Source organism: Cucurbita pepo, chromosome 10 (assembly GCF_057944985.1).
Source record: "Cucurbita pepo subsp. pepo isolate OVF chromosome 10, ASM5794498v1, whole genome shotgun sequence".
NCBI lineage: Eukaryota > Viridiplantae > Streptophyta > Magnoliopsida > Cucurbitales > Cucurbitaceae > Cucurbita > Cucurbita pepo.
The window spans coordinates 4,468,720-4,489,869 of record NC_141807.1 but is presented as its reverse complement, the minus strand read 5'-3'; the positions used below and the strand labels follow the sequence as shown (position 1 = coordinate 4,489,869).

The 21,150-nt window shown below is 39.4% G+C and overlaps 6 protein-coding genes and 1 long non-coding RNA gene across 11 annotated transcripts; 3 read left to right on the top strand and 4 right to left on the bottom strand.

The window, feature by feature from the left end:
• Positions 1-531: 531 nt before the first annotated feature.
• Positions 532-1,431, top strand: LOC111804052 (cysteine-rich repeat secretory protein 38). Its single transcript, XM_087127600.1, has 2 exons — positions 532-1,282; positions 1,334-1,431. Exons 1-2 carry the CDS (start codon positions 532-534, stop codon positions 1,429-1,431), a joined length of 849 nt encoding a protein of 282 aa, XP_086983726.1.
• A 113-nt stretch (positions 1,432-1,544) lies between these two features.
• LOC111803726 (cysteine-rich receptor-like protein kinase 10) lies at positions 1,545-3,642 on the top strand. Its single transcript, XM_087127599.1, is given in 5 exon segments — positions 1,545-1,763; positions 2,408-2,618; positions 2,709-2,946; positions 3,092-3,242; positions 3,331-3,642. Coding segments are annotated over 5 exon segments (1,131 nt in total).
• A 400-nt stretch (positions 3,643-4,042) lies between these two features.
• Positions 4,043-7,311, top strand: LOC111804043 (cysteine-rich receptor-like protein kinase 10). 4 transcript variants are annotated; one of them, XM_023688712.2, is made up of 7 exons: positions 4,043-5,024; positions 5,106-5,213; positions 5,314-5,504; positions 5,804-6,014; positions 6,124-6,361; positions 6,451-6,601; positions 6,683-7,311. In XM_023688712.2, exons 1-7 carry the CDS (start codon positions 4,292-4,294, stop codon positions 6,989-6,991), a joined length of 1,941 nt encoding a protein of 646 aa, XP_023544480.2. In that variant the 5' UTR covers positions 4,043-4,291; the 3' UTR covers positions 6,992-7,311. The 4 variants fall into 4 exon arrangements, with proteins under 4 accessions (XP_023544480.2, XP_023544479.2, XP_023544478.2 ...); XM_023688711.2 differs by having other exon boundaries at positions 5,296-5,504; XM_023688710.2 differs by having other exon boundaries at positions 4,043-5,213.
• An 851-nt stretch (positions 7,312-8,162) lies between these two features.
• Positions 8,163-10,788, bottom strand: LOC147790481 (cysteine-rich receptor-like protein kinase 29). Its single transcript, XM_087127573.1, has 6 exons — positions 9,972-10,788; positions 9,689-9,817; positions 9,238-9,588; positions 8,900-9,137; positions 8,643-8,793; positions 8,163-8,533 (listed from the first exon to the last, which is right to left on the bottom strand). Exons 1-6 carry the CDS (start codon positions 10,771-10,773, stop codon positions 8,216-8,218), a joined length of 1,989 nt encoding a protein of 662 aa, XP_086983699.1. The 5' UTR covers positions 10,774-10,788; the 3' UTR covers positions 8,163-8,215.
• Positions 10,789-11,019: 231 nt separating this feature from the next.
• LOC147790480 (uncharacterized) lies at positions 11,020-12,868 on the bottom strand. 2 transcript variants are annotated; one of them, XR_015422649.1, is made up of 3 exons: positions 12,477-12,864; positions 11,978-12,359; positions 11,020-11,184 (listed from the first exon to the last, which is right to left on the bottom strand). It is a non-coding gene; the product is annotated as an uncharacterized LOC147790480 (long non-coding RNA). The 2 variants fall into 2 exon arrangements; XR_015422648.1 differs by lacking the exon at positions 11,020-11,184 and having other exon boundaries at positions 11,738-12,359; positions 12,477-12,868.
• Positions 12,869-13,091: 223 nt separating this feature from the next.
• Positions 13,092-15,951, bottom strand: LOC111804041 (cysteine-rich receptor-like protein kinase 29). Its single transcript, XM_023688708.2, has 7 exons — positions 15,154-15,951; positions 14,923-15,060; positions 14,702-14,841; positions 14,430-14,640; positions 14,107-14,344; positions 13,865-14,015; positions 13,092-13,788 (listed from the first exon to the last, which is right to left on the bottom strand). The coding sequence occupies exons 1-7, from the start codon at positions 15,947-15,949 to the stop codon at positions 13,471-13,473; spliced, it is 1,992 nt and encodes a 663-aa protein (XP_023544476.2). The 5' UTR covers positions 15,950-15,951; the 3' UTR covers positions 13,092-13,470.
• A 1,024-nt stretch (positions 15,952-16,975) lies between these two features.
• Positions 16,976-19,903, bottom strand: LOC111804044 (cysteine-rich receptor-like protein kinase 29). Its single transcript, XM_023688713.2, has 6 exons — positions 18,900-19,903; positions 18,601-18,729; positions 18,151-18,501; positions 17,795-18,032; positions 17,561-17,711; positions 16,976-17,470 (listed from the first exon to the last, which is right to left on the bottom strand). The coding sequence occupies exons 1-6, from the start codon at positions 19,705-19,707 to the stop codon at positions 17,117-17,119; spliced, it is 2,031 nt and encodes a 676-aa protein (XP_023544481.2). The 5' UTR covers positions 19,708-19,903; the 3' UTR covers positions 16,976-17,116.
• Positions 19,904-21,150: the final 1,247 nt, after the last annotated feature.

Sequence of the window (21,150 nt, the reverse complement as noted above, 5' to 3'; positions counted from 1 at the left end):
TCCGTCTATCAAAAGCTCCTGCATTTTTTCCCTTCTTTTAAATTTTACAAAGATCCCTTTTTCCAAACTCAGCTCCCCACCCACAACCACTCCCCACAGGGATGGTTTTTGACTCTTCCAAATATTTGTTCATCTAGACTCAACAAAAGATTTAAGCTGCTGGGCACATTCACAAAACCATTCTGGATTCATTTATTCAACAACATAATCATTGACGAGTTATAAGGAAGAAAAAACGAGCTGAACAAGTCAAATTAGTACTAATCCAGAAACTTTCGTCTTAACACATGCAACGACTATTTGGGTTTGAGAAGGTAATAATTTTCTTTCGCTTACAAACAGTAATTCTGAAACTTTCAAATGATGGGCAGGTTAGGTGTTGATCTTACTTCCACTTTCACCAGCGTTTTGGTTGAAGTTGAAGAACCCAAAATATTGTGGACAAAATGTCTTCATTTCTATACATAAAAATACCTTTGAACTCATCATCCTCGTTCATTCTTCTTTGTGCTACCCCAAAACTAAAAAACCATGATTCATTTCCTCCCTCAAACACCGTCCTTGCCTTCAATTTTACTACTGATTTCAATCTCTGGACTAACAGTCCCTTGTTGTAGCCAACGCTATTTAAACTGCTCAGGAACCAACACGGCTCGCCCAAATCTGAATTCTGACATCAACTTCCTACTGAATTCCTTGACCTCTCGAGCTTCCTCTCACACTTTTTACACTGAGACCTATAATGGAATCCATGGCCTCTTTCTCTGCCGAGGGGATCTTCCTAATGAGGCCTGTCATACCTGCATCGAAGGAGCAAGTCAACAAATCAAAGTCACCTGCTCATCACAAACAAATGGTACCATAGGCTTTGATGAATGTATGTTGAGATACTCAGTTGTGAACTTCTTTGGGATCCTGGAGACAGTTCCAAGAATACTGTTATATAATAGTCTGAACCAATCTACTATTGAAGACCGTGATTTCATTGATCTTGCATTGGTGTCTAATTTAGTACAAGATGCTACAAATTCAAATATGATGTTCAAGGAAGGTGAGGTAAATGTGGGTGGTGTGGATCAGAGATTTGGACTAGCACAGTGTACAAGAGATATCATCAAGCGTGATTGTGAGGTCTGTTTGACAAATTTGGTGACTTTTGCAAAGGGATGTTGCTTAAGGCAAAGAGGGTGGCGAGTTTTAGCTCCCAATTGTAATTTAAGGGTTGAGGCCTTTCAGTTTTATGGGATACCAGGACCTCCATCCTTGCCTCTTGATGAAGAAGGTAAGGTGACGACATTGATTTTGTTTTCTTGACCCTCATCAATTTTCAAAGGTTTTGGTCTAATGATAAAAGGGAATGCACAGGAGGCAACAGAACAAGGATCGTTGTCATCAGCATATCAACAGTTGCAGCAGCGGCAGTTCTGCTAGGAATGATTTATGCCTCATTTTTATGGAGAAACAAAAGGGGTAAGAAGACTAAACCCTTTGCATAAACAATGTACTTGTAGTAGGATTTTGATTAATATCACATAACAAGAAACATGGCTTTTCATTCAGAGAGGGATAGAAGTGAAGAGCTTCCTTTGCGAAATCGAGTTGATCAACAACTGGTTTACTCATTGAGACAACAGTTGGATGCATCAAATCAAGACAGTGATGGAGATATGCCTTTCTTCAGTTTTAGTTCTCTAAAGACTGCTACAGATGACTTCTCAGATGCTAATAAACTTGGAGAAGGCGGGTTTGGTCCAGTTTACAAGGTTAATTGTGAGATCTTACCTCGGTTGAATAGGAGAATGAAACATTCTTTATAAGGGTGTGGAAACATTTGCCTAGTAGACACATTTTAAAAACCTTGAGGGGAAACCTAAAAGGGAAAACCCAAAGAGGACAATATCTATTAGTAGTGGGCTTTGGTTGTTACAAATGGTATTAGAGCCAGACACTGGGCAGTGTGCCAACGAGGACGTTGGGCCTCCGAGGGGGTGGATTGTGAGATCCCACATCGGTTGGAGAAAGAAACAAAGCATTTCTTATAAGGTTGTGGAAACTTCTCCCTAGCAGACACATTTTTAAAACCTTAAGGGGAAGCCCGAAAGGGAAAGCCTAAAGAGGACAATATTTGTTAGCAGTGGGTTTGGGTTGTTACAAATGGTATTAGAGCCAAACACTGGGCGGTGTGCCAGTGAGGACGCTGGCCCCCAAGGTGGGTGGATTATGAGATCTCACATCGGTTGGATAGGAGAACAAAACATTCCTTATAAGGGTGTGGAAACTTCTCCCTAGCAGACACGTTTTAAAAACCTTGAGGGGAAGCCCGAAAGGGAAAGTCTAAAGAGGACAATATCTATTGGTCGTGGGATTGGCATGGGTTATGACAATATGTTGATTGATTGGAATTTAGGGAAAGCTGATGGATGGTGAGGAAGTAGCTGTGAAAAGACTATCAACAAAATCAAATCAAGGATATGAAGAGTTCAAGAATGAAGCAAAGGTCATCTGGAAGCTTCAACATAAGAATCTGGTTAGACTCCTGGGATATTGTGTGGAAGGAGAAGAAAAACTTCTAATCTATGAGTACATGGCAAATACAAGTCTTGATGCTTTCTTGTTTGGTTAGCTCTCTTTCTCTCCTATAATCTCGTTTTCATTATCCATACACTACAATCCATGTCATGGTTTTACTCATCTAATTGCACTAGCAGATCCATTGAAGTGCAAACAACTCGACTGGCTCAAGCGCGAAAACATTCTCAATGGGATTGCAAGAGGAATTCTGTATCTCCATGAAGATTCTCGACTCAAAATCATCCACAGGGATTTGAAAGTGAGTAATGTACTGTTAGATGAGGAGATGAATCCAAAAATATCAGATTTTGGAACTGCTAGGATATTTGGAGGCAAGCAAATTGATGCCAGCACCAATAGAATAGTTGGAACATAGTAAGTCATCCATTTGTACCAGAGTTTCTAGATAGCATGTAAACTTAGGAATACATGAATCTTTATCATTACCTTCTATACTGTATTATTAATCATTGTGTTTCATATCCTCGTTGCTCATTGGTTGTAATTGGCAATGCTATAGTGGCTATATGGCGCCAGAGTATGCTATGGAGGGAGTTTTCTCAGTTAAATCCGATGTATACAGTTTTGGAGTTCTAATCCTGGAGGTGATCAGTGGGAGAAAGAGCATTGGTTTTCTAAACATGGACAGAGCGCAGAACCTTCTGTCATATGTATGTATGCTTCTGTTCTTTATAAAAAAAGAAAGTGTCTCCCTCTCAGTTTTGTGATGGTTGTGTAACAAAGATAGCAATTTAACAGGCATGGGAGCTATGGAATGAAGGTAGAGCAAAAGAAATGATAGATTAGAACCTGGCTGGAGATTATCGTGAGAGTGAGGCCGTAAAATGGATCCAGATTGGCTTGCTGTGCGTGCAAGAAGATGCTAACACCAGACCCACCATGTCAATGGTTGTTCTAATGCTTGGAAGCCAGTCGGTTCACCTTCCTCAGCCCTCAAAACCTCCATTTCTTACAGGTCGAGGGTCTCTCAGTAGATATCAATATTCATCAACTGAAACAGGGACAGGGCTACTCACCACAGATCAGTCGTCTACTACTGCTTCTATCTAGCCACTGCATTCATTCAATTTTATGATGTACTTTATTTAGTTTTTTTTTTTTTTTTTTTTTCCGTCATAGATTCTTGTACATGGTTTAAATGAACAATGCATATCTAGCCACTGAAAGATCACAGCTTGTTAAAAATAGCTTCAAGCCCATGAAAATCATTGCATATAAGATTCAAGAGCAACGCAACTGAATGTAAATTAATGAGTGGACTGCCAGTTTTCTGAGTGTTAGTTGTGTTCAACATCGTCTTCTCTCTGATTACAAAGTTATCATCTTCTACTCTGCTTGAAGAAACCTCTGTGAATTGGTAAAATCCCAGACGTTTTGCTCATCTTGAATTGTGACACATACTTGCTTTCATGGAGTATTTAATGAGCTTATCCACTTTGAATATTCAAATTTGTATCAAACCCAACAGAATATGCCAAGACATGACGTTCTGTGACTCTGTCAAATTGTGACTCTGTCAAATTGTGACTCTGTCTTTGCTACCTGCAAATAAATGCTGAAAATTACATCGAAACAAGTGGCTCCGAACAGTTTCTTCTGAATAATTGTACAATGAAAGGTACAACAGATATTTCAATCATCTGCTCTTATTTCTTCAAGAAGAAGGTCGTCTCTTTATCTGCTACTCCAAACCCAAATCATGTTCTGTTTCCTCAATTACAGATCTTTGCCAGTTTCGTTGCTACTTCTGATTTCAATCTTTGGGCTTAGCCGCTCCCATCATTTCGAACCAAGATATAGGTTCCACATCTGTTCAGCGCCAAGTAATATCACAACCAACTCTAATCTGGGTTCAGATCTCATTGGCATACTGGGTTCTTTATCCGAAGCTTCCTCCGACAGCTTCTACAATAGAACATTCAATGTAATGTACGGCCTCGTACTCTGTCGTGGAGATATTTCCAACGATTACTGTCACAGTTGTGTCAGTACCGCAAGCAGAGATGTAAGGGATCGATGCCCTTTAAGAGTAAACGCCACAATATGGTACGATGAGTGCATGCTTAGATACTCAGACAAGAACTTCTTGGGAACTGTAGAGATCTCCCCGAGATTCCTCATGGGCGATTCAGGGAACCAGACATCGCCAGATGATAGTAATATTGATGGGTCTGCTCTGTTGTCTCAGATGGCCAGTGAAGCCTCAGTGTTACCGATGATGTACAAGGCAAACAAGTTGCATGGGACTGGCTATGGATTGGTTCAGTGCACAAGGGATCTCAACAGTAGCGCGTGTTGTAAATGTTTGATGGCTCTGTTGGAGGAGATCGGGCAGGTTTACAAAGGGAGAGTGGGTTGGAGAATTTTGAGCCCAAGTTGTAGCATAACGTATGAGAAATATCTTTTCTATTCTCTACCAACTTCGCCTCAAGGTGATTCAAATCTTATAATTTTTTTGTTTCATTGTATGCTAAATTCTTCAACATCTTATAATTTTATACTAAACCAAGCAGGATTGAGCGCGAAAATGATTGCAGTAATCATTATATCAACAGTTGCAGCAGTAGCATTTCTTGCGAGTCTGTTGTATTGTTTACTTCTGTCAAAGAAGAGAAGACAGCGTAAGAAAATTAAAGATTTTACGTTTAAACTGCACTTATGAAGCTTTGATTCAAATAAAACATTATGATATCAAATTCATAGATCCAGAGATGGACACAGGTGAACAAGTTCTGTTGCGAAATTTGGGAGATGCTAAGTCTGCAGAATTGATGAAGCAAGATTTGCATTCAAGAGATGGAGACAATGATGAAGAGATGAATTACTTCAGTTTCATCACCCTACAGGCTGCCACAAACAACTTTGCAGATGCAAATAGACTTGGAGAAGGCGGGTTTGGCCCGGTTTTCAAGGTTAACTATTGAATCCTAAGATTAAATATGTTGAAATGGTTTAACGATACTAATATGAGCTTAAGAAGTGGCATGATGTACATATAACAAAGAACAATTATCTGGTCCTTTGTTCATAACTACTGTGAGCTCCTACATCGATTGGAGAGAAGAACGAAACATTCCTTATAAGGGTGTGGAAACCTCTCCCTAACAGGACAATATCTGCAGTGGGCTTGGGCTTGGGCGGTTACAACTACAAGTTATCCCTGTGCTATTTGCTGCTTTCTTTCTGTTTCCTAAGTTTTCAATTCATCCAGGGAAAGCTGATGAATGGGGAAGAAATAGCTGTAAAAAGACTGTCAGTGAAGTCAAGCCAAGGTCACGATGAGTTCAAGAATGAAGTCATGGTCATAATGAAGCTTCAACATAAAAATCTGGTCAAGCTTTTGGGATGCTGTCTGGAGGGAGAGGAAAAGCTCCTTGTCTATGAGTACATGGCAAACACTAGTCTAGATGCCTTATTATTTGGTCAGTTTACTTTCCATTCTTCATATATATGCTTTTTGCTCCATTGGAGTCAAACACAAAGGTTCATTATCAGGAAAGTTCATCTCCTATTCTTCATTCTGCAATGCAGATCCAGTTAAATGCAAACAACTCGATTGGCTTAAACGCAACAACATCATCAATGGAGTTGCAAAAGGAATTCTATATCTGCACGAAGACTCTCGGCTCAAAATCGTTCATCGGGATTTAAAAGCTAGCAATGTGTTGTTGGATGATGAGATGAATGCAAAGATATCAGACTTTGGAACGGCCAGAATATTCGGAGGCAAGCAAGTTGAGGCTAGCACCAACAGGGTTGTTGGCACTTTGTAAGTCATTAAGCATAGAACAATATCAATATGTATCAGGTTTTTGTGAGTAATTGCATCTAATCTTGTCATTCTAATCACTTCTACAGTGGATACATGGCACCAGAATATGCAATGGAGGGAGTGTTTTCTGTAAAATCGGATGTTTATAGTTTTGGGATCTTAATGCTAGAAGTGATAAGCGGGAGAAAGAACAGCGGTTTCTTCAAAGTAGACAATGCGCAAAGCCTTCTATCACAGGTAAAGATTCTTGGCAAATTCTTAGGTTTTGTTTTTGTGTGGGCAAGATTTTTACAATACACATGAATTGAACAAAATCAGGCATGGCAACTATGGAAGGAAGGCAGAGAAGAGGAAATGGTTGATCCGAACCTGGTTGGAGATTGTTCTTTAAGCGAAGCTCTAAGATGGATCCAAATCGGGCTCCTGTGCGTACAAGAAGACCCTAACATCAGACCGACCATGTCAATGGTCGTTCTAATGCTTGGAAGCAAATCGATTCCTCTTCCTCAACCGTCGAAACCTCCATTCTTTCCGATTGGCTTTCCGGCGTCCGCCGGTCAATCTTCAACGACCTTACTGGGAACGGGGTATCTCTCCACACAATCGTCTACCACAGCTTCTATCTAGTTATACGGTTGAGTGGGTCCATGTAGCTCTGAAACTTGGCCATCGTCTTCTTCCTTGCGCAAGTCCACGGTCTTCTGGATCTGGACCGTATTAAACACAAGTCGTGACGGAGTTAGAGCCCATTTTCTTGTCTATTGACTCAGTCATGGTCTTCAACTGTTCAACCACGCTAGGGAAATTGTTTGCTACGGCAATTATTTTACTTTTAAAATTACCTCTTTTTGGTCGTAAATTTACTTCCTCCTATCCTGTTTTATTTGGGGAACCAACTCCCGCAATATAAATTAAATAAATAGACATAAAGATTTATGTCGTTCTAAGTCCCAAATGTCAATAGGAGATGCATGTGTTAGACGAACACGATTCTCTACCGTGATATGATATTGTCCACGACATACTAATGAAAAGAGTATTCTTTGATTATAAACCCATGATCATTCCCTAAATAAGCGGATGTGGGGTTTCCCCAAAATGCCTCGTACCAATGAAGAGAGTATTCTTTGATTATAAACCCATGGTCATTCCCTAAATAAGCGAATGTGGAACTTTCATCATCCAACAGCATGAACGCGATGAGAGTCTACAAGTAGGTAGCTTCCTTAATATAATTTTTATATCCATCCTTCATATATTTTCCTTTTCAAGTGCGTGAGGCTACGAGCCGAGAGAGTGCGTGTTTGAGAGACATGGATTGTCACAAAAGAAAGCATATCTCGAGACGTCAATTCGATTTTTTTTTCTTTTTTTAATTCATTGTATTGAAATTCTCTTCTATTGAAATAAATGGTTTTCATTTTTTATGTCTTTTCAAATATTTCTTGCGTGCACACTAAATTCATGTCGTTTTGAGTCATAATTTATTGTAAAATTTGAGTTGGGATAGGTTTAGGTTAATAATACTTTTACTCTATAAACATTCTCATAAATAACAATTTAAATTTTTATATTATTAAATTTAGAATCATTTAGTTGATGTGATACTCCAAAACTCTAATGGCTAAAGGCTATTAGCCATCAGATATGCTTAGCAATTAATACGTCTTAAGATTTGTTTGGATGGATTAAGATTTGTTTGAATGAATGGAACACTCAGAAGTAGTTACTCTCATTAATTAGAATCAAGACAATTATTTAGACAAGACTTTGACCGGTTGCACGGAAACAAATTAGTAATTCTTTATAAACTCTTGAAGGAAGCAACTAACATAAGTAGGTGATGATAATCTAACGAGGATGGAGCTCCGTAACTGAAATGTCATTCCTCGAAAGTTGAACGGACACGCATTCGCAACTAGTTCTATCAATGTTGGATTCATTGGTGGCACTATCCACGAAGAATGCTGGTTGAGAAGGTATCGAGAGAGTGAGAGAAGAACTACCTAGCATCATAACCACTGATCCAATTGTTGGCCGATTGCTTACATTTTCTTGAACACATAATAGTCCAATGTGAATGCATCTTATCATCTCAATCTTTGAACCAACTCTAAGGGTTGAATCTATGATATTTGTTGCTGTTCCTGCTCTCCAGTTTGTCCATACCTATAAAAAAATCAACAATGTTCACCTGATATTAGCACTTGGAGAACATACACTATCAATAGCTGCTTGAAGCATTCTCATGCACGGAGATTTAAAATCATATACTTACAAAGCTGGTGAGATCTTCGAAATATTCTCCCTCTTTTAAATAATTGTTCTTCTTACCGCTCAAAATCTCAAGAACCAAAATACCAAAACTAAAGACATCAGATTTTACTGAGAATTGTCCATGCATTACATACTCAGGAGCCATATAGCCACTGCTACAGCAAAAAAAAAAAAAACAAAAAAACAAAAAAAAAAAACACAATAAATTACTTTTTTTTAAATGCATTGTAAGAGGATGATTGCAGTAATGATACTCACTATGTTCCCACAATTCTACTTGTATTGCCGTGAGTCTCATCAACTTCGAACAATCTTGCCATACCAAAATCAGCAATTTTTGGATTCATTTTTTCGTCCAACAAAATGTTACTAACTTTGAGATCACGGTGTATGATTCGAAGGCGAGAATCTTCATGCAGGTAAAGAAGTCCTCGTGCAACACCATTTATGATTTTGAATCGTCTTTCCCAATCTAAAAGCGTCCTTTTTTCAAAGTCTAGATAGTCATAGATTGTGTCAATAATATGAACAGATGACTTTTTGAAATGTGATGCACAAAGTGAAAGGAAGATGAAAAAGGTAGAAAATGAGTATACCAAATATGAACTGATCAAGGCTGGCATTTGGTACAAACTCATATATGAGAAGTCTTTCAGTTCTTTGCAAGCAAAATCCCAGCAGCCTAACCAAGTTCCGATGTTGAAGCTTAACCACCAAAAGGACTTCATTTTTGAACTCAATATCTCCTTGTCGTGAATTATTTGCAAGTCTCTTCACTGCTATACGTTGTCCATTGGGTAGCTTACCCTTGTAAACAGCTCCAAATCCACCCTGTCCGAGCTTGTTTTCACTTGAGAAATCGTTTGTTGCAACTTTAATGGTTTCAAAATCAAATTGAATTGTCTCCACACTGCTAATTTCGTCGGTGGTGTCTCCAATATGAATCCCTGAATGTAGATTAGGAAATGAACCTCAATTCTCAAGAACTACACGATCAAAAAGAACACTGCCCATCTAAGAAACACAGAGGATTCATAAACCACTCACCTTCCAATTTGTCGGCTGTTCTTTTGATCTTCCGTTTCCTCAACCTCACAATGATGAAAATGGCAACAACGAGAACGATGGCGGAAACGATGGACACCACAACGATAACAATAGTTCTACTAGAATTTCCTACAAAAGAAATTTAGATCGGAGGCTATGTTAGCGTTTATCTAACGAGTTTCCACAAACCCATCTGCTAATACGTAGTTGTGATTTCGTTTACTGTAAATTCAGGAAGAACCCACCAAAAAGAAAAGGTTTTTGAGCATGTGAACAACGATACCTGGCGTTGGAGGCGGTGGAGGTGACATGGGTGGGGAAGGAGCAGAACCAGCAGGGGGCGGGGGCGGCGGCGGCGGGGGCAGAGTGTTGTAGAAAAGATCATTAGTCTCGTATCTCAAAAAACAGCTGGTCGAAAATACCCTCGTTCCCATACTTCCATTTGGAACTCTTTGAGCGGCCTTCATAAGACAATTATTGCAATCCACAGAGGACAAATCGGGAGTACATTGAAGAAACCCAAATATGGTGTCCAAATTGGTGGCTGCAATTTCCCCCACAGCGAATTTGTATCTAGAATCCCCAGCCGCAGCCCGGTTTCTGAGTGTTTGTAACAAGCGGCTTAGCGCTAGATTGTAGCCACCAATGTCTGATGCTTTCCGACCCCAAATGAAAACTGGGTCGAGCACTTTATCATTCCGAATGCCAAATATGGATGTATTTGAGTAACGAATCATGCAAACGGTGTACCATCCGACAGCCTCCTTCTGGTTTGGACAATCCTGTAGAATCCTTCGAGTCGAAGTCACGAGACAGCTCCTGCATTTTTCCACCGTCAGATCAGCCAGACAAAGGGCAATAGCGTTCACCCTGTCGGGTTGCTGTCCAGCTGAGAAATTGTAAAACCCATAATCTATTTGGGTGTTGGAGGCGATGGAGGAAAGAAGGGTATCGAGATTTTGCCTGTAAGTGCTGTTGGTGGTGTTTGAACATGAGTGGGCCTTGATATCTATTTGAGAAATGGTGATGGAAGCCATGAACATGAGAATGAAGGAGAGGAACAAAAGGGGTTTGAAATTGCCCATCTCTAATTTGATTTTCCTTCTCTCAAAATGCATTCCATTTTTAACGTAAAGTTGCTGAACTTCTGAGTGGTGTAAACGTTAGTAAAGTCATTCTTCACCCACACAGCCGCAGGAGACGTCTTTTTCTATTTTCTAAATGATTAAATTGACCATATGTAACACCCGCTCATCGTCAACGCGATTCACAGGAGTTACTACTGACCTCAATAATAAACTCCGACAACCAATGATAAATTTCAAAAAAAATATTTCCATACATTTAAAACCAGTGCTATTTAAACTTAAAACAACCGAAGTAGATTCTTGACAGCGAAAGCATAAGTACACAAAACAGACACAGACATGGATTCCCAAATAGTCCCTGGCCCGCTGGTCTCGCCCTCGTCCTCGGTTGGCCTGCATCAACTAAATCTGGAAAGAAAAGTTAAAAAAATAATTTTGATAAGTAATTAAATTACCCAAGTAGCCAACTTTATCTTCCATGAATTCATAACTAATCTTTACAGGTGTTTTTAAATTTTATTCGTCATTGACTCCTAGTTTCTCTTACTAGGGTCATCTGCTCACTAATGAGGTATCTCAGCTACCTCCAGCTTAGCATAGCAAATGTTTTTAAGTTTTATTCGACACTGACTCCTAGTTTCTCTTACTAGGGTCATCTATTCATTAATGAGGTATCTCAGCTACCTCCAGCTAGGTTACTGACTCTCTCTCGATATGCTTATCTAGAATTTTCGGACTCGTATGTAAGACTCGCTCTCGGTCAAATACGGCCCGTCTACTAATTGCTCTGGCGGCCTGTTTATCTCATATACCAACGGTCAGGAGTACTCATGCTCCCTGACTTAGCACACAGCGCGTTGGCCAGGAACTCCGCGGGAATTAGTAGACTATCATACTCATATAAATAAGCCATAGCTCAACAACCAATAAGCATATCTTAGAGTCATAACCTTTCTATTAACATGCATAACATACTCACAGTTACTGCATGTTTTCATACATGTATCATGTTCAACACATAGAACATTCTGACAATCATTTATATCATGCTTACATCACAGGCAAGCAGTCACAATATACAATAAACACTCAATATCATCAAAGCTCATCATAACATATTAAGCTCTTAATCAGGTAAACAACATACTCACATGTTGTAAAACAAGTTAAGAACTAGTTCAAAGGTCGATACGCTACTTACCTGGTTTCGAATCCCTTTCTCTCTTGATTGTACATTTAATAGGGTATTTCAACACAATTCCTTCCAATTAGACCTATATTTCACCATTTTCAAGGTAAGTATAGATCAATCTAGGTAGAACAGGTCAAAACAAATCGAACGGGACAAACGGGGAACCCAAAATGATGCTTCACGCGCCCTCACATCCTCGGTGTGTCTGTCCCACGCGCCAGGAGCACGCCCAGTCGCACACCCAGTCGCGGCCCTCACGCGCCTGCGTGTAGTGCACGCGCTTCTTCTTCTTCCTTGCGTTTTCTGAAATTTTCCCATCTTTTCTGTTAATACCTACTATATCCCGAAGCCATATCCTCCTTCTACGATTCGAATTTCATCCTGATTCCTTCTACAAATTTATAGATCTCCTTATTACGATTCTAACAAGCCCTATTTCATAACTCATTATACGATATGAACCAAGATATCGAGATTTAAAGGTTCGGTGATATGGGTTTTTCGTTACCTTTGCGACAACCGCTTAAATCAGCTTAGTTCAGAGCTTCAATGGCTGAAAAGCCTTCACAATCGTCTCCCCATCCTCAGGTTTGCACGTTGTCACAACAAACGCCAAAGAACCCTAAGGTTTTGCCGGAAAACACGGATTATAACATTCTCTGTTTTCTGTTTCCCTCTTCCTCTGTTTCTTCGATAATATTTGGTGCTTCCTCGTCGGCCTTGCCAACGCCAACCACCACCACCATCCATAACACTAACACAAAATAAAACCACCCTTCTTCATCCCACACCTCCATCTTCCTCTCTTTTCTTTCTTTTCCCTTCAATCCACCTGTCCATTATTCCGTTCTCCATGGCAGCAGCTTCAAGCTGCTGCTGTCTTTTTCTTTTCTTTTCTTTTCTTTTTTTTTTTTAATTAATTAATTTATTTTTATTTTTATTTTTATTTTATTTATTTATTTATTATTTTCGGATTATTACACCATAAAAGTGTAAATAATATTTAAATATAATATTTGTGTAATGGAAGACTAAATATCCTCAATATTTGGGTGAAATATGATATATATGATAAACCATAAATTCAAACTAAATATTATTAGAGTTACTCTCATTTATTGGAATCAAGACAAATTATAAACACAAGACTTTGAGCTATTGCACGGAAATAAATGTTGAACATAACTCTATGTGGGAAACACTCACACACTTTATCTTACAAATACTCCGGTAGAAACTACTACTCGGGATTTCTTGGGATGATGAAGTGAGTAAGGTGAGAGTTAATCTATTCCTAAAATTTCTAACTTTTTCTAAAATACCTAATCATTTTCCTAAAGTTCTAAATTATTTTCGTAAATATAGTCACTCATGTCATTTTCTTAACATAGATATAGTCACTCATACAATAGTTGGGCTACTGATGATATTTTAACAATAAATTAGTAATGTTTTTGTAAACTCTTGGAAGGAAGTGATCAATATAGGTGGGTGATGATGATCTAACGAGGAAGGAGCTCTGTAATTGAAAGGTCATTCCTCGAAAGTTGAACGGATGCAGATTCACTGCCAGTTCCATTGGTGTTGGATTCATTGGTGGCACTATGCAGGAAGAATGCTGGTTGAGAGGGTATTGGGAGAGTGAGAGAAGAACTACCTAGCATCATAACCACTGATCCAATTGTTGGTCGATTGCTTACATTTTCTTGAACACATAATAGTCCAATGTGAATGCATCTTATCATCTCAATCCTTGAACCAATGCGAAGGGTTGAATCTATGATACTTGTAGTTGTTCCTGCCCTCCAGTTTGTCCATACCTGTAAGAAAATTTATATCCTGTTGTTAGCTACTTGAAGCATTTTCATGCACGGAGATTTAAAATCATATACTTACAAAGCTGGTGAGATCTTCGACATGCTCTCCCTCGTGAAAATAATTGTTCTTCTTACCGCTCAAAATCTCAAGAACCAAAACACCAAAGCTGAAGACATCAGATTTTACAGAGAACTGTCCATGTATTACGTATTCCGGAGTCATATAGCCACTACAAAAAATAATAACACAATGAATTAGATTGACAATATTAAAAAAGTTAAAAATATGGTAAAAATGAAAATAAACAAGTTTGGACTTACTAAGTTCCCACAATTCTGCTCGTATTGCCTTGAGTCTCATCAACTTCGAACAATCTTGCCATACCAAAATCAGCAATCTTTGGATTCATTTCCTCGTCCAACAAAATATTACTAGCTTTGAGATCACGATGTATGATTCGATGACGGGAATCTTCATGAAGGTAAAGAAGTGCTCGTGCAATCCCATTTATGATTTTGTATCGTGTTTCCCAATCTAACAGTGTCCGCTTTCCAAAATCTACATGTAAATAATTATAAGAAAGGATGGTACTTTCTAAGAAACAAGAGTAGGACCAAAGACAAAAAAAGAAACAATGTCACACCAAATATGAAGTTGTGAAGGCTGCCATTAGGGACAAACTCATATATAAGAAGCCTTTCGCTCCCTTGCAAACAGAACCCAAGTAGCCTAACCAAGTTCCGATGTTGAAGCTTGACCACCAAAAGGACTTCATTTTTGAATTCAGCATCCCCCTGTTGTGAATTACGTGCAAGCCTCTTCACTGCTACATGCTGTCCATTTGGCAGCTTACCCTGATCATATCAGCAGCTAAGTTTCTAGTTTGAATTCAGCATCCCCAAATTCATTTCATACCTTATAAACAGCCCCAAATCCACCCTGTCCCAGCTTGTTTTCACTTGCGAAGTCATTCGTTGCATCTTTAATGCTTCCAAAATCAAATTGAATCATCTCCATAATGCTCATTTCATCAGCAGTGTCTCCAAAAGATGCACCTAAGCATAGATTATTAGCACATCAATATGAACATAAACAAAAAGCTTCACAATCAAAGCATCTAAACAGAGGATCCATACCTCCAAAATTGTCTAATCGTCTTCTGTTCTTTCTCTTCCTCAATCTGAAAATGATGAAAATGGTAACCATTAGAGTGATAGCAGAAACGATGGCCACCCCAATGGTTACAACAGTTCTACCATTATTGCCATGATTTCCTGACAACAAAGAAAAAGACCAAAAAGCTAAATAATATGGTATAAGCTTTTGGATTAAATAATGACGTCAATTTGTTCTCCCACAAATGATACCGGGTTTTGGAGGTGGCGGAGGCGGCGGAGGAGGCGGCGGAGGCGGAGACAAAAGAGAGATATAGATGGGGTGGATTTCAAAATTGAGTTGACAGCTAGTGGCAAGTAATCTGGCACCTAAGCTGCCATTGCAACAACTAAAAAAAGATGCTTGAAGCTGATCGAGACAGTTAAAACAGTTCAAATAAGACAAATCCGGGAAACAATCGACCAAGCCATATATGGTAGACGTGCTGGGAAATGGAACCTTCTGGTCGCCCCCAGCAGACTTGTGAACAGAACTCCCCGACGCAGCCACTCTCTGCAGCCGATCAAACAAACTCCTGAGTGCCTCATTGAACCCATCTGGGTCTTCCGCTCTTTGAGTGTTCCAAAACAACATCTTCACGCTGCTGTCTCCAACGCCGTAAATAGCGTTATTCGAGTAACGAATTTGACAATCCTCGTACCATCCCTCTGCCTCTTTCTGATTTGGGCAACTTTCAGAAATCCTACGCGTTGAGTTCTTCACACAGCTTCGACATTGCTCCAACGCAACACCACCACGACAAAGAGCCAAACCGGTAGCTCTGTCGGGATCTTCACCGGAGGTAGCGTTGTAGAAACCATAATCCACTTGGGTATTGGAGGAAATAGACGCAAGTACGGCGTCCAGATTTCTCTTGAAAAGGCTGTCGGCGGTGTAATTGGCTTTGTCTGAACAAGTGTGGAACAAAAATTCCGGCTGAGAAATTGTCGGAAACATGAAGGAGATGAACAAAATCGTTTTGAAATTGAAGATGAAGAAGATGCCCATCTCTAATTTCATCATCCTCCTGCTCTGGAAATCAATTCCATTTTTAAATTTAATAAACATGAAATTATTATATATAAAATATAAATATATATATCCGGACGCTGTTAATTTTATAACATTAATCGAAATTCATAGGGAACATTATATAATTCATAAATTGTCAACATCCCCAATATCTTGTAGATTATGATCATATAATTCCTTAAACTTTAGTGGGGTTCAATGATTTAGAAGCAGGGTGGACCCACCATTCATTATTTATTTGTCATTTATTAGAAAAGTCATAATCCTAAATTAATTAATTAAAGTAATTTAATAATTTGTGGGGTTGAATTTATAATTTTAAATGATATTATTGACCGTTAACTACCGATTAAGTTAACTTATTTAAAGTTAGAGTCTAAAAAATATTATATATGTCACCCCTCAAAAATATTAAAAAATATTAAGTATTTTTCGGTGATAAGAGGAAAGTCTCACCCCACAAAGAGCAGAATCTGAGCAGTCACCCATGTTTCAATGATGAAGCTTGACAGTTGACAATTAGCTTTTATGACTTTGCTTTTGATTTTTCCAAAAATGTCTTTGTACTAATAGAGATAATATTTCTTACTTATAAATTTATGATCTTCTCGTTAATTAGCCAATGTAGGACTTCCGTCTTATTGTGAATTATGTGCAAGCCCCTTCGCTACAATATGTTGTCCATTAAGTAGCTTACACCCCATTCGTTACGCCCCATTGATTGCAACTCTTTAGTTCATTTCATATTCATTTGTAAGATAACAATAGAACTGCCATCTTTGAAAAACTACCCATCAAACCAAAACCGTAAAACTGGGACTTGAAACCGCCAATTCACCGGCCAAGGATCCATATAGACGCAGGTGTAAGGAATCACAAATCTCATTAATGGTACGATATTGTCTACTTTAAGCATAAGCTCTCATGGCTTTGTTTTGGGTTTCTCCAAAATGCATCATACCATACGAATGGAGCCAACGTGGAACTCCCTTCCAAAAAAGCTTCTCAGAAGAATACTGTTTCTTATTATAAAAAATTAAAAATTAAAAATCAAACATATACACTATTTTCACCTAACATGAAAATAACTTAATTGCCATAATGTAAATACAATCGACCAAGAAGTCGGAGGTTCGAGAAGATCTAACGAGGGGGGAGCTGGTTGAGGGAAGCTTCATTGGATACCGATTGGAGGGGTAGGCTTTCAGAATGGGTGGCTTCATTCATTTCCAACCATCGGTTTGCCTTCGATTGTGTGCTGGATTCGTCAATAATGCTGCTATGCATGAAGAATGCTGGTTCCGATGGCACAGGGAGAGTGAGAGAGAAGCTACTGAGCATCAAAACTACTGATGCCATCGTGGGACGATCTGCTGCGTTCTCTTGAACGCACAATAATCCAATGTGAATACATCTCAACATCTCGACACTCGAACCAACGCTCAGGGTTGAATCTATCACATTTTTACTCGTTCCAGCCTTCCAATTTTTCCATGCCTATGAACAATCACAAATACCGATCAGCCATTCGATATTGATCGGATGCTCATAAGGATTGAAGAGAAAATAAGATTACGAAATACTTACAAAGCTCGAGAGATCTTCTATCTTTTCTCCATTACGAAAGCAATTGTTTTTCCTTCCACTCACGATTTCAAGAATCAAAACGCCAAAGCTAAAGACATCTGATTTTACTGAAAATTGGCCGTGCATTAAATACTCCGGAGCCATATACCCACTGCAAAAGTAATGACAATACAATAAAAAAGTGCTCGTATATATGTTATAAAGAAAAATAAACAAATTCGTATTTCTACTTACTAAGTTCCCACAATTCTACTTGTATTGCCTTGAGTCTCATCTACTTCGAACAATCTAGCCATACCAAAATCAGCAATCTTTGGATTCATTTCCTCATCCAACAAAATATTACTAGCTTTGAGATCACGGTGTATGATTCGAAGGCGAGAATCTTCGTGAAGGTAAAGAAGTCCTCGTGCAACACCATTTATGATTTTGGATCGTCTTTCCCAATCTAATAACTTCCTTTTTTCAAAATCTACATAGTCATCCATATATATAAAGATAGATTGTGTCAATCATATGAACAGATGACTTTTCCAATGTGATGCATAAAGTGAAAGGAAGAAGAAGAAGAAGGTAGAAAGTGAGTATACCAAATATGAACTGATCAAGGCTGGCATTTGGTACAAACTCATATATGAGAAGTCTTTCAGTTCTTTGCAAGCAAAATCCCAGCAGCCTAACCAAGTTCCGATGTTGAAGCTTAACCACCAAAAGGACTTCATTTTTGAACTCAACATCTCCTTGTTGTGAATTATTTGCCAGTCTCTTCACTGCTATACGTTGTCCATTGGTTAGCTTACCCTTGTAAACAGCTCCGAATCCACCCTGTCCGAGCTTGTTTTCACTTGAGAAATCGTTTGTTGCAACTTTAATGGTTTCAAAATCAAATTGAATTGTCTCCACACTGCTAATTTCGTCGGTGGTGTCTCCAATATGAATCCCTGAATGTAGATTAGGAAATGAACCTCAATTCTCAAGAACTACACGATAAAAAAAAACACTGCCCATCTAAGAAAACAGAGGATTCATAAACCACTCACCTTCCAATTTGTCGGCTGTTCTTTTGATCTTTCGCTTCCTCAACCTTAAAATGATGAAAATGGCAACAACGAGAATGATGGCAGAAACGATGGACACCACAACGATAATAATAGTTCTACTAGAATTTCCTACAAAAGAAATTTAGATCGGAGGCTATGTTAGCGTTTATCTAACGAGTTTCCACAAACCCATCTGCTAATACGTAGTTGTCATGTCGTTGACTGCAAATTCAGGAAGAACCCACCAAAAAGAAAAGGTCAAAGTGGTGAAATATGTTTAGGAAAGTGAAGAACGATACCTGGCGTTGGAGGCGAAGGCGGCGGAGGTGACATGGGTGGGGAAGGAGCAGAACCAGCAGCGGGCGGCGGCGGCAGAGTGTTGTAGAAAATATCATTAGTCTCGTATCTCAAAAAGCAGCTCGTCGAAAATATCCTCGTTCCTGTACTTCCATTTGGAACTCTTTCAGTGGCCTTCATAAGACAATTATTGCAATCCACAGCGGATAAATCGGGAGTACACTGAAGAAACCCAAATATGTTGTCCAAATTGGGTGCTGCAATTTCACCCACAGCGAATTTGTGTCTAGAATCCCCAGACGCAGCCCGGTTTCTGAGTGTCTGTAACAAGCTGCTGAGTGCTTTATTGAAGCCATCTATATCTGATGCTTTCTGACCCGAAACAAAAGCTGGGCCAATCACTCTATCATTCCCAATGCGAAATATGGATGCATTTGAGTAACGAATCATGCAATCGGTGTACCATCCGATAGCCTCCTTCTGGTTTGGACAATCCTGTAGAATCCTTCGAGTCGAAGTCACGAGACAGCTCCTGCATTTTTCCACCGTCAGATCAGCCAGACAAAGGGCAATAGCGTTCACCCTGTCGGGTTGCTCTCCAGCTGAGAAATTGTAAAACCCATAATCTATTTGGGTGTTGGAGGCGATGGAGGAAAGAAGGGTATCGAGATTTTGCTTGTAAATGCTGTTGCTGGTGTAGTTGCCGGTGTTTGAACATAAGTGAGCCTTGATTTCCATTTGAGAAATGGTGAAAGAAACGAAGAAGATGAGAATGAAGCAAAAGAAGAGAAGGGATTTTGGGGTTCCCATCTCTTTGTCCTCGGTCTGTAAACAGAGTTCTTGAGAGAAACCTATGTGTTAGAGCGATCTAAAAACCCCTCATTGCCGTGCGAGTCAATGGTTTGGTGGGAGGCATTAGGCAAGGAGGAGGGAGGAAGCGGCATCGTCGCTTCCCACTTCTCGAAGGCCGCCCACTTTATCTGTCAACTTGCGCACCTTGAGCTGCTAGTTGCGTACAAAACCATGCCTCATTACAAAATTCAACCGCAGTTTAGTCCTCTAATTTCTTACATTATTGGGGTGAGGGTTTGAAAAGGCTAGAAACGAGAGGGCTAATGTATGGGCTTCTTGACCAGTTGGTATGGTTGAATGGGTTATAATTATGGTATGTCAGCCAAGTGGGCTGATTCAACAAATGAATTAAAAATTGTATAAATTATTTATATAATGTGCGAGAGAAGGTGATGGGAGACTTATCCACGTCAGCCGGACTCGAATTGCTCAGCGAAAAGGATATATCTGCGAGTTTTGACCGGACTTCTCTTCCGACGGCCCACTTTTGTTGACTATTTTGCCAATTGACCAAATAATTCTTCAATTTCAATTTTTTATTCCGTTAGGTATGGCTACCTAGCTGTGTTTAACATGTGTGCTTTCCACGTCATTAACCATGAATTGTTGGATTTCACAATTCATTCTCTTTATTATTAACCTCAGGTTTGAGATTCAGTGTTTTCGTCACTCAATATAGAATCTTAGAATCCATCCTATTGGGATCAACGTTTCAATTGGTACACTGTTCGTTTTTGCAATCCAACTCCCTTGAAGCTAGCGTTCTCGTCAATCAGTGTGGGATCTTACAATCCACCCCACTGGGAGCTAGTGTTCCAGTTGGCACACCGCTCGATCTCGCAATCCAATCTCCTTTGGGGTCAGCGTTCTCGCCAATCGATGTGGGATCTCACAATCTACCTTCTTTGGAAGCCTAGTGTCACAATCGCACTCTTGATGGTAGCGGACTTGTGATTGTGCGGTACTCACTTTCCAACGACAAGTGAGCTAACCCAATTCGTTGTTACGTCGCCTACGGCCAAGCGACGTATGCTCGAGCCTCTGGGCTTGGTTTAAGAAGAAAGTTTTAGAAAACGAAGGCAGAGAGAGATTTTGAAAGAGACGTTATATATGCAAGCAAGAGAGTAACAACAACGGCTCTATGTATATAACTATTGGTAGGGAGAAGTTGACAATTAGTCATATCCCCCTATAGTACATTCTGAAGCATTTCATGTTCGGCAGGCTTATACATGATTTTTTCGAAACGTCATACTCCCTAGAAATACAAAAGTAAAACACTAGAACATGCAAAGACATAAAGGGTTTGGCTTGTTATGGGCATACGGCCATGGGCAACACGCCTTGGACGAGCATGACCGTGACACCCAAGCGTCCTAGCTGCCACACCACTCAGTGTCT

Bases quoted from the DNA above. Each gene is read 5' to 3' on its own strand.
- LOC111804052 (XM_087127600.1), top strand. From the start codon at position 532: ATGATTCATTTCCTCCCTCAAACACCGTCCTTGCCTTCAATTTTACTA. The intron at 1,283-1,333 runs GTAAGGTGACGA...CAATTTTCAAAG, and splicing joins CTTGCCTCTTGATGAAGAAG to GTTTTGGTCTAATGATAAAA.
- LOC111804043 (XM_023688709.2), top strand. From the start codon at position 4,292: ATGTTCTGTTTCCTCAATTACAGATCTTTGCCAGTTTCGTTGCTACTT. The intron at 5,505-5,803 runs GTTAACTATTGA...CAATTCATCCAG, and splicing joins GGTTTGGCCCGGTTTTCAAG to GGAAAGCTGATGAATGGGGA. The intron at 6,602-6,682 runs GTAAAGATTCTT...GAACAAAATCAG, and splicing joins CGCAAAGCCTTCTATCACAG to GCATGGCAACTATGGAAGGA.
- LOC147790481 (XM_087127573.1), bottom strand. From the start codon at position 10,773: ATGGGCAATTTCAAACCCCTTTTGTTCCTCTCCTTCATTCTCATGTTC. The intron at 9,138-9,237 runs GTATACTCATTT...ATGACTATCTAG, and splicing joins CCTTGATCAGTTCATATTTG to ACTTTGAAAAAAGGACGCTT. The intron at 8,534-8,642 runs GTAAGTATATGA...ATTTTTTTATAG, and splicing joins TCGAAGATCTCACCAGCTTT to GTATGGACAAACTGGAGAGC.
- LOC111804041 (XM_023688708.2), bottom strand. From the start codon at position 15,949: ATGGGCATCTTCTTCATCTTCAATTTCAAAACGATTTTGTTCATCTCC. The intron at 15,061-15,153 runs GTATCATTTGTG...CTTTGTTGTCAG, and splicing joins TCCGCCACCTCCAAAACCCG to GAAATCATGGCAATAATGGT. The intron at 14,345-14,429 runs GTGTGACATTGT...ATTTACATGTAG, and splicing joins CCTTCACAACTTCATATTTG to ATTTTGGAAAGCGGACACTG.
- LOC111804044 (XM_023688713.2), bottom strand. From the start codon at position 19,707: ATGGGAACCCCAAAATCCCTTCTCTTCTTTTGCTTCATTCTCATCTTC. The intron at 18,033-18,150 runs GTATACTCACTT...ATGACTATGTAG, and splicing joins CCTTGATCAGTTCATATTTG to ATTTTGAAAAAAGGAAGTTA. The intron at 17,471-17,560 runs GTAAGTATTTCG...GATTGTTCATAG, and splicing joins TAGAAGATCTCTCGAGCTTT to GCATGGAAAAATTGGAAGGC.